Source organism: Hippopotamus amphibius, chromosome 4 (genome assembly GCF_030028045.1).
Source record: "Hippopotamus amphibius kiboko isolate mHipAmp2 chromosome 4, mHipAmp2.hap2, whole genome shotgun sequence".
Classification (NCBI taxonomy): Eukaryota; Metazoa; Chordata; class Mammalia; order Artiodactyla; family Hippopotamidae; genus Hippopotamus; species Hippopotamus amphibius.
The window spans coordinates 45,487,181-45,501,986 of record NC_080189.1 but is presented as its reverse complement, the minus strand read 5'-3'; the positions used below and the strand labels follow the sequence as shown (position 1 = coordinate 45,501,986).

Below are 14,806 nucleotides of genomic sequence, written 5' to 3'. Positions count from 1 at the left end.
AGCGCTCTCACACATCTTTTCTGCTGAGGGTAACCAAAGAGATATAAATTGAAACCGCATGTGTTTTCTAGTATAACTCCTTGAGAACAACACTGATGACTGAGCAGAAGCTGCTGTGTACCCTTTGGGCTCCCATCCCTCCCCGCCCCCCCTCCCGCCCCCCACCAACGCTTCTCTTGTTTTCCACACGCTTTCTGCTTGGAACAGGCATTTGGATAATGGGGCGAGTTGAAGAAGGAACCAAGTACTAAGGATGTTGGGGAAATGAATGAACTAGATGGGGTCTGTTGTGAGACCAAGGAGCCACCACACCAGCCCTCAGGCAGTCCATCCCCAGAGTTTTTTTTATGACAAAGAAAACCTTTATTCTGTTTCGTCAACTGCAATTTCTAGCCAAACACGAATTCTACGCGGTAATGCAGTCATTCCCCACTTTTAATGCTCCCCAGGAGTACTAGTTCTGTCTCTCTTGACTGAAAGCAATAGTAACAATGTCATCAGATACTAAAGCACTCAAATTACTGCCTTCAGGACTTCATCTCCCTCCGACCTCAAAGACTCTTCTGTACAAGGCCAAGCACTGCCACCAGCCCTGGCTACTCTCTCATTCTCAGAACATCGTCCTAACAGCCCTCTCTCTCCACTATCGGTAATGTCTCCCAGTCTCTCCATTCCCGAGATAAATATACCACAAACTCTTTTTTCAAAAACAAAACCCACAATCCTGCTTACACCCCCATGTCTCCCCTGCACTACTACTGTTCTATGGCATTCCTTCCACTCGCACACAAAGAGTACTCTGTATGTGCCAGCTTCCCCTTCTAACTGCCCATCCATCACCCCACAGACGACTTCCAGCGCCTTCCAGTCCCACCACCTCCCTGGACCACTGCCGTCCTCACTGCCGAAGCCCCTTCCCCCCGAGATGTTGCTCTCAACAGCTCTAAGCACACTTGTTCACCCCACCTGTGTGAATTTTCTTCCCCTCGGGTCTGTCTTCCGTCCAGGTTGACCTCCTTCCTCTCTGCTTCTGCTCGGTGGGCTGCTCTTCCTTAAGTGTCAGCAGCTTTAAGCCCAAGGAAGGAAGGAGAGCAGGAGCTCAGAGGAGTGGCCATGACCCGTCCCAACTCAACACACTCAGAGGAGGGGACAGACCAGGAGACCGGGGCGGGGGACAGAAGGGCTCTGTCTTCTATAAGGTCCAAGGCCAGGGCGCTCACACGCACAGGAATGTGCAGAAGGGGGAACTGGGCTTCACCCGGGGGCAGCGTGCAGAGGACTGCTCTCCTTCATCAAGTCTCACCACTGGCTTCTTCCAGCGTCTTCAGTGGGAGCCTCCGGGTACAAGGGCTTGCGCAGGACACATGCGCAGGACACATGCGCAGAATGGCCAGGGGCGGGGATGGGGGCGGTGCCTACAGAAGAGGCCGCACGTGCTGTCCAGCTGCCCAAATAAAGGTTGGAGCCTTGGCCAAGGGCAGTATAGACTCTCCCGGTTACAGAGGTCAGACCAGCGCGGGTCGTGTGCGCCACCATAGAGGCTGCCAGTCGCAGAGGTCCAGCTAGAGCAGGTCGGTGTCTTGAATGGGAGTGCGGGTCTTGCCGGGCGCGGGGGTGCAGGGTGTGGGGGTCATGGGGACAGACTGGTCGGCAGGGAGGCGGGTATTAGGAGATGCGGTGCCCCGGGCCCTGGACTCCTGGACTGAGGACAGGTTCTGCCCAGGCGGAGGCTGGGGGGCAGGCTCGAGAGGCTGCAGACAAGGGCGGTGCAGCCGGGGCCTAAGCCCCCCTCTTCCAGAGCAGCCGCTGGGCACGGCCCCTGGCGTTTGGCACCCAGCACTGGGTACCATGCGCCTCCAAGGCCTCATCTCCCCAAGGTGCTCTTCCCCAGGGAGCCAGACTTGCTCAGCACCACGCGGGCCCGGGGCTCTGGGCGCTGCTCCCCTGGTCGTAACGCAGGGCAACGCCCCGTGTCCCCATCCCAGGAGAGAGGGAAGAGAAAGTAAGAGACCTGCCACCCATTCTTCCAGTTCTGATGGAGGACAAGGATGGCTTTCTTCCTTCACAGCCCTTTACTGGGCAGAGTGCGGGTTTCCTTTCCTAACCACAAACACCTGTTTTTCAGCCTGGAAAATGAACTCTTCAGGAAACAACGAAAATTGTGAGGGCAGTAACTCCAGACCTTTCTTTTATGTGCACCCCACGGCCCAGCAGCCTCTCCTGGGTCCCTGGTACCAGAATCCCGCCTGTAATCCACTCTGCGTTCCTGGGGCAGGTAAGGAATCTGAATCCCCAAAGAGGTTCATTGGGATTAGGGACCCTCCCTGTAAACCCAAGCCTGAAGGTTTTCTAACACCCGTGTCCATTACCTCCCCTTCCTCACCCTGTGCTCACGCCAAGGAGATTGTGGCAGTGCATGGGGCAGTGTTCCTAGTTCCGGTTAACAGGGAACATGCGAATTCTAGCTATATGCCTGTTTCTCTGCTAAATCCTAGAAATCGGTTTTCTCATTTGACCTCAACCCATGAGCTAGGTATTGTTGCTGTCTTTGCTCTCCAAATGAGGGAACTGAGGCTCCCAGCCAGTGACTGGCCCAGGGTCACAGAGTAATCCAACCAGAGCCTCCTTGTGTTGTGAGACCAGTCTGGCTGCAAGAGCACTTTAGAGCTCCTAGTCCCTATACTTTTTTTGACAAGGCCTAAAGGTTCTAAAAGCTGTTATGGGGAGGTCAGAAAAGTACTCTGGAGGAAGAATGACCAGCAAGACTTGAAAATGTTTGGAAGGGAGACCTCGAGGATTTCATTCAGTGCATGGGGGGAAGAGGCTTTAGGCAGGCGGGAGGATCCATGGGGTGATTCTCCCGTCTCCACCTCCCAGTAGGAAAGATAATGTTAAACTTGGTCTTGAGTATCCTGCTGGAGATAAAGCATAAAGCGTGCTGTATATACTGTGTAACTTTTCCAAGGAGAAAACTAGGTGTGATGATGAGAGCTTTTGAATTCATCAGTCACTGTTCCAGCTCAATAGTAGTCACAGTCTGAGCAAGAGGGACTTGTGCCAGCTTATGGCCTGTGACCTACAATTCTTCACTGTGTCTCTACCTGGCAGATGTTGGGCTAGCCCCTACACATGAGCCAGTTCCTTCAAGAAATTTTACTATGTATAAACTCTGGGCTCTGTTTCTCTGGAGATTCCCTAATTAAATGTTGAAATGCTATCTTGAAATGGTTCCGAGACAGGAATTGCGTGTGAGGAAAAGTCTTTTGAGTACAGATTACAGAACGGGGGTGGGGGGGCGGGGGTTTCTGAAAGGAAGAAATTCATATTGTATCTTAAACGTTCTTGGAATTCACAGGCTGAGTTCCTCTATACCTCTGGTTTCTCCACACCCTTAAGGTTTACATTATTTTATTTGTCCTTTAGAGTTGTGGTTTAGGAGAATTAAAAGGGTAAGTGCTGGGAGTAGGAATAAGCGTTGTATTGGGTTTTTCTTAAGTGCAACATGACTCAAGATTTTTAGTGAGAAAAAGTTTATAGGATGCATTGTCTTGTGAAACCTGGGATTCCAGGAGCAAAGCCGCCTCCAGTTGGCTAGATGGGGATGAGATCCCCTGCAGGGTTTGTATTCCTGTATGTTGTGATTTGTCTGTTCACATGCCTCTCCAATATTGGGGGTAGCCATTTTCCCTGTAACCTTACTGCTGTAAATGATCTGAGAAGGGTTCATGATATATTAGCTATTACTGTTTTGGGAGTGAGTGACTTCCAAGCAGTTTGTATATCCAGAATGTCTACCACCTTTTAAATATTAAGACATGGAGTACACAGTGTTATAGAATTGAGAGGGCTAAATTATGGAGGGGAGAGGTGGGAATTTTTGTTTTTGGCCAAGTCATAAGGCTTGTGGGATCTTAGTTCCCTGACCAGGGATCAGGCCCACACCCTCAGCAGTGAAAGCGCAGAGTCCTAACCACTGGACCAGCACGGTATTCCCTGAATTATGTACTTATAAATGGGCTGATTTTAGTAAATAATTAACTCCTCTTTGTCTCAGTTTTGTCTTTTGTATAATAAGCTGAACTAGAGGAGTTTTTGCCACTGGCCAACATCTCCCCATTTCCCCACATCCTGTGCCTGTCAACCACCATTCTATTTCTGTGATTGCACTTTTTCTATATGATCATACAGCATTTGCTTTTTTCTGTCCAACTGATTTTTTCCTAGCAAAAGGTCCATGTATTGACAGGATTCACTTTTTTAAATGGTAGCAGTTTGGTAGCAGGGGAAGAAGGAAAAGAGAAGTTGCCCTTTGTGGAAGAACCCATCTATGGCTAGGTCCTTATTGGACCGCTTACATCTTAATGAGATGATACAGTGAGAAACTAGATAATGAAGTGTTTTCTGCCATCCTAAGGAATGCGGTCATGGTTCCTCATTGTCCTGATAGGCAGTGATAATCCATTCCAATCCTGTAACTGGAGGGAGGATCCCAGATTATTCAGAAAAATTGTTCTGGAAGCAAAATGGATTTACAGACCTGTGAGATGTGTGGGAGATGGGTTAAGTTCATGTAAAAACTGGGGGAGGACTTTTCAGTCCTTTGCGTTGGTAACAGAAGAGGTAACAGAAGAGGAGGTGGTAGTCCTGTACAGTTGTGGCTGTACAGGTGTGGTGTGTACTGGGTGAATGTTGTGACCAGCTGCTGGAGACAAAATGGCTGACTACCCCATTCTCTTTCTAGGTTTCACAAATGGAAGTCTGTACTTTCCATATCCTGTGGTCCTCAATGAATATCCTGGCTTTGTCGTTCCTCAGTCCCCATTGCCCACTGCTCTCAACCAAAGACCCCTGGTTCCTATGTCTTATAACACGGCACAATTCCAACAATATGGTGGCTACTGGAAAGAAATGAAAACAAAAGACACACAAACAGACACTGAACCTCAACAGGCTGCCAACTTGAATGAAAAACAACACGTGCCCTCAGAAAGCAACAGCCATGACATAGGAAGGGTGACCAGTATCCCTGTGGATACATTCTCCCTTGAGAATGTGGGTGCAAAGGACGAGGTAGAGAGCATTAGCTACCCTGAGGGAGGTATTCCCTCCCCAAGCTGCTCGGCTCAGGTCAGCAGAGTAGATGAGGCCACGCATGGGGACATGGGTCAGCACTGTGATGGCCAGCCTGAGCCACCATCAGAGAGCAGTGAAGGACCCTGGTGGAAGCATAGGGACCTCTCGGAATTTGATGATGCTGAGGCTGATCCTGATAGTTATGAGGAGTATTTTTATGCCCCCACACTTCGCCCTGCCCCCCCGCCGAATGAAGTAGGTGAGGGCATACAACTGGAGGGATACCCCCAGCAAATGCCCTCTGGAGGTAACTCTCATATCCTCTGTGAGGGGTGTCATTATTCCTCCCCTCCTTCCACCCTGGACAAAGTAGGTGAGGACATCCAGTGGGAAGTGAGAAAGGGAGCAGAGCAGCTGGAGAGTAGCAACCAGGATGAAGATGAAGATGGAAATGAGGTAGAGAACAATAACTGTGAGGGGCACGGTTCCTCCCCTACCTTGCTGGCCCAACTCAACACAGTAGATGAAGGCATCCAGTGTGACATGAGCTGATATGAAGCACAGGTAGAGAAATCCCCCCAGCAAATGCCCTCCAGAGGTGAAGGGACCTCACCAGACTGCAAAACAAAGGGATCATGGCAAAAAACAGTCATGAATAGGAAATTAAGTGCAGATAAAGATGAATGATGAGATTGGGGAGGTGTATAATGAGAACTTCAAAGGGTATGCAAAGATAAAAAAAGACTGTGAAAGGCAGGAAGCTGAAAGACCTGAGCAGCTTCTCAAATGTTAAGACAGCCTATTTATTGAAGAAAAGTGCTGCCTTGACCATTGTGTTTCCTGAGGATTCAGAAGACTGAGTTGGAAGAGGAAGTTGAAATGGAAGAGGTAGGTTGCCTCCTTGAAGAAGTGAAACCACAGGGCCCTCTGACATCTTCCAAAGGAAGGTCATATCACAAGGCTGGCAGCATAATCAGGATGCCACCTGAGATCTCTGTCCCTCCCCAACTTACAGTCTGGCCGACCAGAAATAAGTACAAGTTATTATGAGCTCATGGTGAATATGAGCGTGTCCCTGTGGTTTACCAGTTGAAACGACAGGATGGCCGTGGAAGCACTGGTGTCAGGCTCTGAAAAAAACACACCATGGCCAAGCTGGAGGGACTGAAGTCCAGGAGAGCCTCTCACAGATCATTGAAATGTGACTAGTGGGTTCATCATACTTGGTTGTCTGGCAGTTCCATACCAGGTCCTGGATGCAAAGGCAGCTGTGAATCAATAGTATTTCTCCATTTTTAAAGTATGTTGTCACTTAGGTGCCCGTATTCGTATTCAAAGAGACTCCTGTTTGTTAGAATTCTTGCATTCTAGGAAACTGCAATATAATGTGAAACAAAGTGCTCTAGTAGAGGCTTGTAAAGAGCTGGGTGGTGGCAGTAAGGAGAGTTGGGCTGAGATAGTCAGGACATTGATCCAGCTGCATTGCTGAGAATGGGCAGTCCACATGGAGACAGAGAATTTTCACAGTTTGTTTCTGTGGCTTGGAGATAAGAGGAGAAAGTTTGGAGTGGGAATAGAGAGAGTAGCATGAGCTCAAATGGGCTGCGAGGGCAGGATTCCACTTGAGACCATCCTGCCAGAGGGAAGACTTGTGAGGAATCGGGAAGGAGGCCAAGGAGAATGGAGTAAAGTGGTAGTGTTTCTCTTCACTTAGAGATTTTTATCCTGTAGGCAATGAGGGGCTAATCCAGACCGAGTAGAGAAATGAGACAAATGTGCTGTAGCAATTTCAACCAGCAATATTTTATAGGAGAAATTAGAGTGGGGAGTACCTATATGGCTGAAAACCAGTTTTATTCAACAAAACAAAGTGTTGAGGGTTCTGATTCACATGGGAGTAAAAGATATATGAGAGGATTAACAGAATTGAATCTTTTTAAAAAAAAGGCTGGCATTTGAAGTTGGGAATAGATGATGTTTTACTTTTCCATGTGGGCTGTGGGTGGGAAGAGTGCGTAAAATGGTGAGACTGAGGCACGGGATTAGCATCCTGTCCACACCTGACTGAAGCCTGAGTTTGGACCTATGACTGACAGGGGTGGGGAGGGAGGGCCCTCAGGAGAACTCTGGGAGATGATTACACCTGGGGTGCAAAGAATGAAACAAAGCAGGTAAATGAAGAATGGGATGCATAAGGGCCCCAGGGAAATTTAAATAAGTTCCAGTCTTAGTCCTAAAGCCAGTACACTCAAGAAACATTTACGCCTACCCTTCTACTTAAAGGTGGTGGTATTATCACATCTTAACTCTTGGCTGTTACCATGACTTTGATTCATGCTTAGTGATTTGGAAGGGATTTTTAAAAACAGAGTGAGTTGGGACTTACCTGGTGGTGCAGTGGTTAAGACTGCGCTCCCAATGCAGGGGGCCTGGCTTCAATCCCTGGTCAGGGAAGTAGATCCTGCATGCTAAGACCCAGCACAGCCAAATAAATAAATAAATATTAAAGGGAAAAAAATGTGAGGCTCATGAAGGTCCAGGGAAGACTGAAGAACTGTTCCAGATTGAAGGAGACAACAGAAACACAACTGAGTATAGCTCATGATCCAGGACTAGATTCTTTTCACTGTGGACACTGTTGAGGAAACTGACAAAACTTGAGTGGGGTCTGAGTGAGGATAGTAAAAGCTCTTTCTGATATTCTTGCAACTTTTCTTCAGTAAGTTTGAAATTGTTAAACAAAATAAAATTTGAAAAATGTCCCAAGCACAGGCCTTCCTCCTTTGGTTTACAATAATTTCACTGAGATTTTTCTCACCTTCAGTCCTAGAAGATAGCATATTCTCTTTACAATAAGGGCCTACACTTTTTACTAATAAAAATCTACTACATCTCTAAGGGTGAAGCTGTAATTGTGGACCCTGAAATCTAAAGACATAATTAGAGCCTGTGTAGTGAACAAATCAATTCTCAAGAGCAAAACTGGCCTTACGTTGATGGGAAGTGACCCTCAAGCCTAAGCACAAGCCAGGTGAGTCCAACATTCCCCACCTTGGTCCAGACCAAAGTCTGGCATTCAGAGCAGCAGATGGATCACTGCCTGCTGAGTCATGGCATTATTTAAACTAGAACTCCACTAGTGTTCTTACAGCACAGAGAACTTAGCTGCCTTGCAGTTTAAATGCAGCAAATACTGTTCCACCCACTAACGCATAAAAGATCTATATACAGAGTCTCATCTCTATAATCAAGTCTTTGCTTCAGTTGCACCTACTTTAAAAAGCTACACCTGCAGCAGCCTACATTCTAAGGCAGTGGGTCTCAGACTTTGGTGAGGAACAGAATCACCTGGAGAACTCAGGAACTTGGTAAAATACAAAGGCCAAAGGCCCTACCCTATTTCAATAAGCCTGGGCCTGTGTTCTTCAGTAGCTCTCCAAGTCATTCTGACTTGTCATACCAATTTTGAAACCAAAGTTTGAGAAAAACTGACCTTAAGTCACCAATGCCAGCACAGCTTCTGCCTTTTCTGCTGAGGCCCCACCTTCACTACAGGGCCCAGTATATACAGCCTTGCCTCCACAGAAATGAAACACCTGTATAAAAACAGCCACTCACCAGCAATCTGCCAAAATGAAAATCCTTTATGATTAACATCTAACACATCATTTCAGCTAAAAATCACCTTTTACTCTGCCAGAATCCTGTCTCATTTTCTCCCCAATTTTTACTCATCTAGAGCCAGTATTCCTTGCCCATGCACTAAATGTTAAGGAATTTTGAGGGCCCAGTAGTGCCCTTATTGGTTACAACAGTGGTTCTCAACCACTGGTGATTGTTTTGCCCTAGGGGACATTTGGCAACATCTGGAGCCATTTTTGTCACAACTGAGAGGAACAGGGAAGAAGGATGCTACTGGCATCTAGTGGGTAGGGGCCAGCGATGCTGCTAAATGTCCTACAATGCACAGGACAGCCCATACAACTAAAGAATTATCCAGACAAAAAATGTCAATAGCGCTGAGGTTAAGAAATCCTTATTTAGAATAGTACCCATTCTAAAGGAATTGCAATGTAAGACAAAAGTATAAGCAGATGGGAGTCAGACCATCTTTACTACTGCTAAAGACTAGATTAAGAGGCACAGTTTATCTGTAGGCAAGTGAACGTCCTGTCACTGAACCCCAGAAGTACTCATCTACTTGCCACAGACTAAATAACTGTATGGCTCCCTTTGTGAGGTCATGTTTCTCTAAAATTCATAACATGATGGAATTAAGAACATGTGTTGCCTGCAGGCTACTAACTCCCAGGAAGAAATAAGACCTGAGCAAGACCACCTAGCTCCTGCAGGATATCAAGTAAAAGGGTAGAAGAGTAGAAAGAGGCAGGTATTACATCATTTATGCTCCCTCCAAAGGGAAAAATAACACGAGGGAAAGCATTCCCCCCTCTCCCTCCAACAAGTGTCAGAAGTAGTGGGGTGGGATAACAGGCTCCTAAGAATCTACTGTTAAATCTTTGGGAAGTTTGCAAGCCTGCTGTTAAATCCACGGCAGCTTGAAATCAGCCACAGCAGGAGTATTTACATCATGGAAAAAAAAACAAAACCCACAAATCATTGTTTTGTTTTTGGAAAATAAAGTTAGGTCCTTTTATCATTTGGAAACACTAAAATTGAAGATGGATTCAAGATTTAAATGAAACAAAGAAAATATAAAGTACTAAAAAAAAAAGTATGATTCTAACCATAGACAAAAATCATAAAGCACAAGACCAAAATATGACTACATAAAAATACATTATTCAAAGAAAGACCAACAGGCAGACTACAAACTGGAGAAGTTATTGCAAAATGCACAATTAAGAATAACCTATTAAGAATTCTTACAGATTAGTAAGAAAAAGAACTATCTCAATGGCAAAACCCTCATATAAGTAATTCACAAAATACAAATGAGTTCAAAATTAATTTTAAAAAATTTAAACATACCAGGTTTTGCCTATCACAATGGCAAAGAGAAGAGAAACTAGAAGATAGCCAATGTTGGTAAGTATGTGAAGGGTACTCTGGAAAACTACAACTATATGTAGGTTGGCACAAACTTTTTGTTGACATGACAATATCTACCCTTTGACCTTACATATTTATGAATTTATTCTAAGAAAAATAAAAATGCATAAAGATTTAGACTACTATGGGCAGTAATAAAGGATAGGCTAAATAAGTTATAGTAAGCCCATTTAATAAACTACTATGCACACATTAGGGTTGCCAAAATATTTGACATGGAAAGATTTTCACCATTTAAATTCAAAAAAATTCTTAGGACTTCCCTGGTGGCACAGTGGTTAGGAATCTGCCTGCCAATGCAGGGGACATAAGTTCAAGCCCTGGTCCAGGAAGACCCACATGCTGTGGAGCAACTAAGTTCATGAGCCACAACTACTGACCCCACGTGCCGCAACTACTGAAGCCCATGCACCTAGAGCCTGTGCTCCGCAACAAGAGAAGCCACTGCAATGAGAAGCCTGCACACCACAACAAAGAGTGGCCCCAACTTGCTGCAACTAGAGAAAGCCTGCGCTCAGCAACAAAGACCCAAAGCAGCCAAAATAAATAAAAATAAAATAAATAATAAATACATGTGTTTATTAAAAAAAAAAAGTCTTAAATGGAAGCTACAAAGAGTAGCCTTCAGGAAGAGAAAGTTTTGTAAAAATAAAATGTGTACTGAGTATATTAAGAAAGTCTAAGCAAACTGTGATTAATGTTTTCCTGTTTATCTGCACTTCTACAATGTGCATATATTATCTGTGTATTTTGTTTGTTTTTTTTTTAACAGGAGTTAATGGAACTTGAGTTCAGTAGAAAAGTCCTTATTTCAAAGCATCAGAGTTTGAACTGAATTTTGTAAGTAATCATTTCAGGTTTTTTTAATGCTCCTGTTCAAATCAAAGCTCATCATTTTGTTTGGGACAATTTTTGTTTGAGAATTAAATGGTCATGTAAATAGGAAGCAAATAAGCAAAAAATGGCAGGAAAGCAAGTGACAAAGTACAAGCTTTGTTCCACTGGCTATTACAGTATAATAAATAAAATGAGAGTTAACAAAAACACCTTTATTTTTGTCTTCAAAGAACAAACTGTTCTTTTTCCAATATAATCATTATTAACTTACAAAAATGGGCATTTACAATGCGTCTTCAAACCATTTCCCTTTAACGGGAAACTCGGCTTCACAGGATACAAAAAGGTTAAAAAAAAATTCCATTTTGTTGTCATTATAAGACAGAATGCAATTTAGCATAAGTCAAGGAAATCCATTCATACTTCAGGTCCTTCTCCTCCAGGAACCAGCTGCAAAGGAGGAAAAGTTAAATTCTTAGTTTAGTACTACAGAATCTAAAAATCCCTGCTGAGAGCTCCTCACTGACCAAAGTCATGCCTCTTAGCTCCTCCCCCATATTCCCATTTTCTCCATGTCACTGCTGTTTACAATTCCAACATCATCAATTAATACTTAGTGTCTCAACAATGATTCTTGGTAAAATAAAAGATTAAAAGACACAAGCAAACTAAACTTAGGCCTAATGTCATCAACAGTTTGGCCACAGAGTCCTGACCACCAGAGCAACCCTTTCTTAAGCACCACTGGGCCATGAGCATTTAGTCAAGCAAGTTAGCTCTGAAACCCCTGCCCCAAAAAAATGGCTTAACATGTAAATAAAATAGCTTCACTGTGTCTTACCATTGTTATATTATTTCCATTTAGCAAAATTTGATCTAATTTAGTAATTCTTCTTCCTTCTGGTGTGATTTCACTAAAAGAATAGATTTTTAAAAAGTCAGGATAAACAGTGATAAAGCCAAAGGTTATTATCCCCCCAAAGGTTATTATATGTAAATGAACATGAAGTAAGGCAATTATACCAATACTTTTCAGAGACAAAGGTTATCCCCTGGGTGATGTAAATTCATCCCCAGGCAACAGAGTGGACTGACTGGGCTAATATCCACATCTACTAGGGCTCATCTTCATCTAAAAAGCTGAAACTTGCCAAGGAGATCAAGTATGAAATAAAATGTTTACTATCCTCACTCTTTTTACTATTATTTACTACTGATTGCTACCCGTTACACCAATCTGTAATCAATTCAAATCTGAAAGCGGAGCTACTGGTCAAGATCTGTATAATAAATATAGCTGAGCCATCATTTCCATTTTCTATTATATATAAGCTGAAATTAATTTAAAGCATTAAATGCTCTTATTATCAGTTCCTTTATTCAACCTGAGCCCTAAGATCTCTGGCTGTTTTTAGTATCTTTTACCTTCAAGCTTTGCCTCCACTAATTTCCTAGCAATTTAGTGACAATTACATTAAGGTAATAATCCTCCAATCCAATTTTACTAACATCAGTAGGTAAAATTTCTATCTTTAGAGTAATTCAAACAGGCAGTGTTCTCTCATACATCATTTTACTGACTCAACAGTACTAAAATTGCCTTAAAGAGAGATTCCCCCTGCCCAATTCTTTAATTTTTAACACTACTTACAACTCAGTGACATCTTCCAGCACCATATCTGAAATTTGGTGTTAAGAAAATAAATATATCAAGTTAAATTTACTCTGGCTTCTGCCTTTGTTCAGTTTTAATTATAACATTGAACACAATGGCTCAAATTCAGAATGCTTGTGATTGGTAGGAACTTCATCTTCTTTCAGTACACACGCCTCTTAAGACACTATCACAATTTCCATGAGAATAAATTAATTTTTATTATATCAATAAGTACTGATTGTCAGTAGTTCTTTTTTTAAAATATTGAAGAAAAACCCATACCACCACCTTTTAAAAGGATACTGACAAAGTCATCAAATCCCAGAAGTGTGCCAACAATCTCTTTATCACTCTTCATCACAATGTGAATTCTTGATCCTATACACTTGTCCACAAGCTCTATGGATATATATATATATATATATATTTTTTTTTATGGATTTTTTTTTTTAAGGAAAAAAGAGTCGGGGGGGGGGGGGAGAAGAGAAAAGATTATTTTGTCCATTCATTACTTCAATATGTGAGTGCCTACTGGCATTTATTACTTGCATATGGTGAAAGATAAACCAGGAAAAGTATTCACTCAAAAACTTTAGATCTTACACTACATATCTCTGTTCGATCACTCCGTTAACAGGAAAGTTTTCCCTGTCCTCCACTTACCCTTCCTTTGTGACAATTTATCATGGTTGTGGCTTAATATTATTTTAGATTATCTCATTAACACATGAACCACTCCTCCCCCGCCCCCCGCCCCCGACTCTTAAAGCTCCACGAGAGCAGAGATGATGGTTGTTTTTACTCATCGGTGTATCCCCAATGGACAGTAACTTGCACATACTGGTCATTCAAAGAGTTTGTTCAATGAAGGAAAAAACTTTACAATCATGGCCAATTCCACTAAATCACCCTTCAGATACAAAACATTAAGAAGAGAGAGGCATGACTGTCTTCACCAGAGATTCCTTCTTGTCACTGCGTCTCCCCCACCCCCAGGAAGTCTACACTCTGTACTCTGACAGCAGCTTGAACATCTCTTCAGCAGGCTTAGCGTTATTTGGTACGATGTTTATTTGCCCGGTATCCTATCTCCTGCACTGGTCTGTATGCTACCTGAAGGCAACGGCCGTGATTTTAAGTTTGTTGAATAGTTCCCAATCACGGTATCTAGTGCACTGATGCGCAGTAACTGCTGAATGAATGAATGGCAAGAAGAGCTAGGTTCCAGAGTCCTAGGCTCAGTCCAAATCCTGGTGCCTCTCTCAACAACCGGCCAGACAGACAACAGGGTCTAATCTGGGGATTTTAAATGCCAAATTGAGAAATGGAAGTGCTATCCACTACTTTTAAAGGTGAGCTCACAACAAAGAAGGCCAATAACGCATTCACTAATGTAAACCTTTCCCGGTGACCCTATGGTTTCGGGAGTCAAAAGTCCCTGCCTCAAGAAAATCCCACCACGCCGAAGAGACGTGGGCGGCCTCAGGCCACAGACACTCGGAGCCTAGAGAGCCGCGGAGAAAAAAAGCAATTGGTCAGATACATTTTTTTAACACTCAGCCAGGGGCTGCGCTGCCCCTCGGCCCCCAACCCTATCCTTCAGATCCCCGCCCCGGCTCCCCAACAGGACAACGGTTACCTAAAGGGAGCAGCTGCGACGGGTTAGTGGTAGCGTTAGCCGCCATGGCTACGCCGGAAGTCGACGTTGGGACCGCGAGTTTGAAAGAGCGCGCTTCCGCTTTTTTCCCGCAGCCCAGACAGGCTCGACCAATCTGAGGCCGAGAGTGCGATCGGGCCTGTCCACGCAGGTCACCCCCAGTCACGCCTCTCCTAAGCAATGAGGTCCTGGGGGATATTTCTGTTCATAGGACGTTCTGCGGTCTCGACAATTTTCCAAGAGACTTTAAAGATACCCTGCCTTGTAAGTAAATTATTGCTCTAACTCGGAAGGCTGTGAAAAACAAAAACCTTTGAGTCGTCTTATTTTCCCCTATCAAGTTGTATCTCATTTCAACCCAGAATCTTTCTTCAGACCAGTATATAATAAATTTGATTTTCCCGCCACCGATTCATTGTGTTGCAATTTTCGTAAATAACAGTTTTTTGTTTTTGTTTTTAAAGGAATCTACCTTTAAAGGTGGATTGAAAACCCACAACTAGCATTTA

General features: G+C 43.9%; 1 protein-coding gene across 2 annotated transcripts; it reads right to left on the bottom strand.

Annotated features, from left to right (window-relative positions):
* Positions 1–11,184: 11,184 nt before the first annotated feature.
* On the bottom strand, positions 11,185–14,342 carry LSM5 (LSM5 homolog, U6 small nuclear RNA and mRNA degradation associated). Of its 2 annotated transcripts, none has more exons than XM_057732163.1 (5): positions 14,280–14,342; positions 12,944–13,039; positions 12,635–12,662; positions 11,825–11,897; positions 11,185–11,433 (listed from the first exon to the last, which is right to left on the bottom strand). In XM_057732163.1, exons 1-5 carry the CDS (start codon positions 14,323–14,325, stop codon positions 11,401–11,403), a joined length of 276 nt encoding a protein of 91 aa, XP_057588146.1. In that variant the 5' UTR covers positions 14,326–14,342; the 3' UTR covers positions 11,185–11,400. The 2 variants fall into 2 exon arrangements, with proteins under 2 accessions (XP_057588146.1, XP_057588145.1); XM_057732162.1 differs by having other exon boundaries at positions 12,635–12,669; positions 12,945–13,039.
* Positions 14,343–14,806: the final 464 nt, after the last annotated feature.

Excerpts from the sequence above, each read along its gene's own strand:
- LSM5 (XM_057732162.1), bottom strand. The coding sequence starts at position 14,325 with ATGGCGGCTAACGCTACCACTAACCCGTCGCAGCTGCTCCCTTTAG. Across the intron at positions 12,670-12,944 it reads TGGGATTTGATGACTTTGTC|ATTTCAGATATGGTGCTGGA; the intron begins AGTATCCTTTTA and ends TCTTAACACCAA. Across the intron at positions 11,434-11,824 it reads ATGGAAATAATATAACAATG|CTGGTTCCTGGAGGAGAAGG; the intron begins GTAAGACACAGT and ends CCTCCTTTGCAG.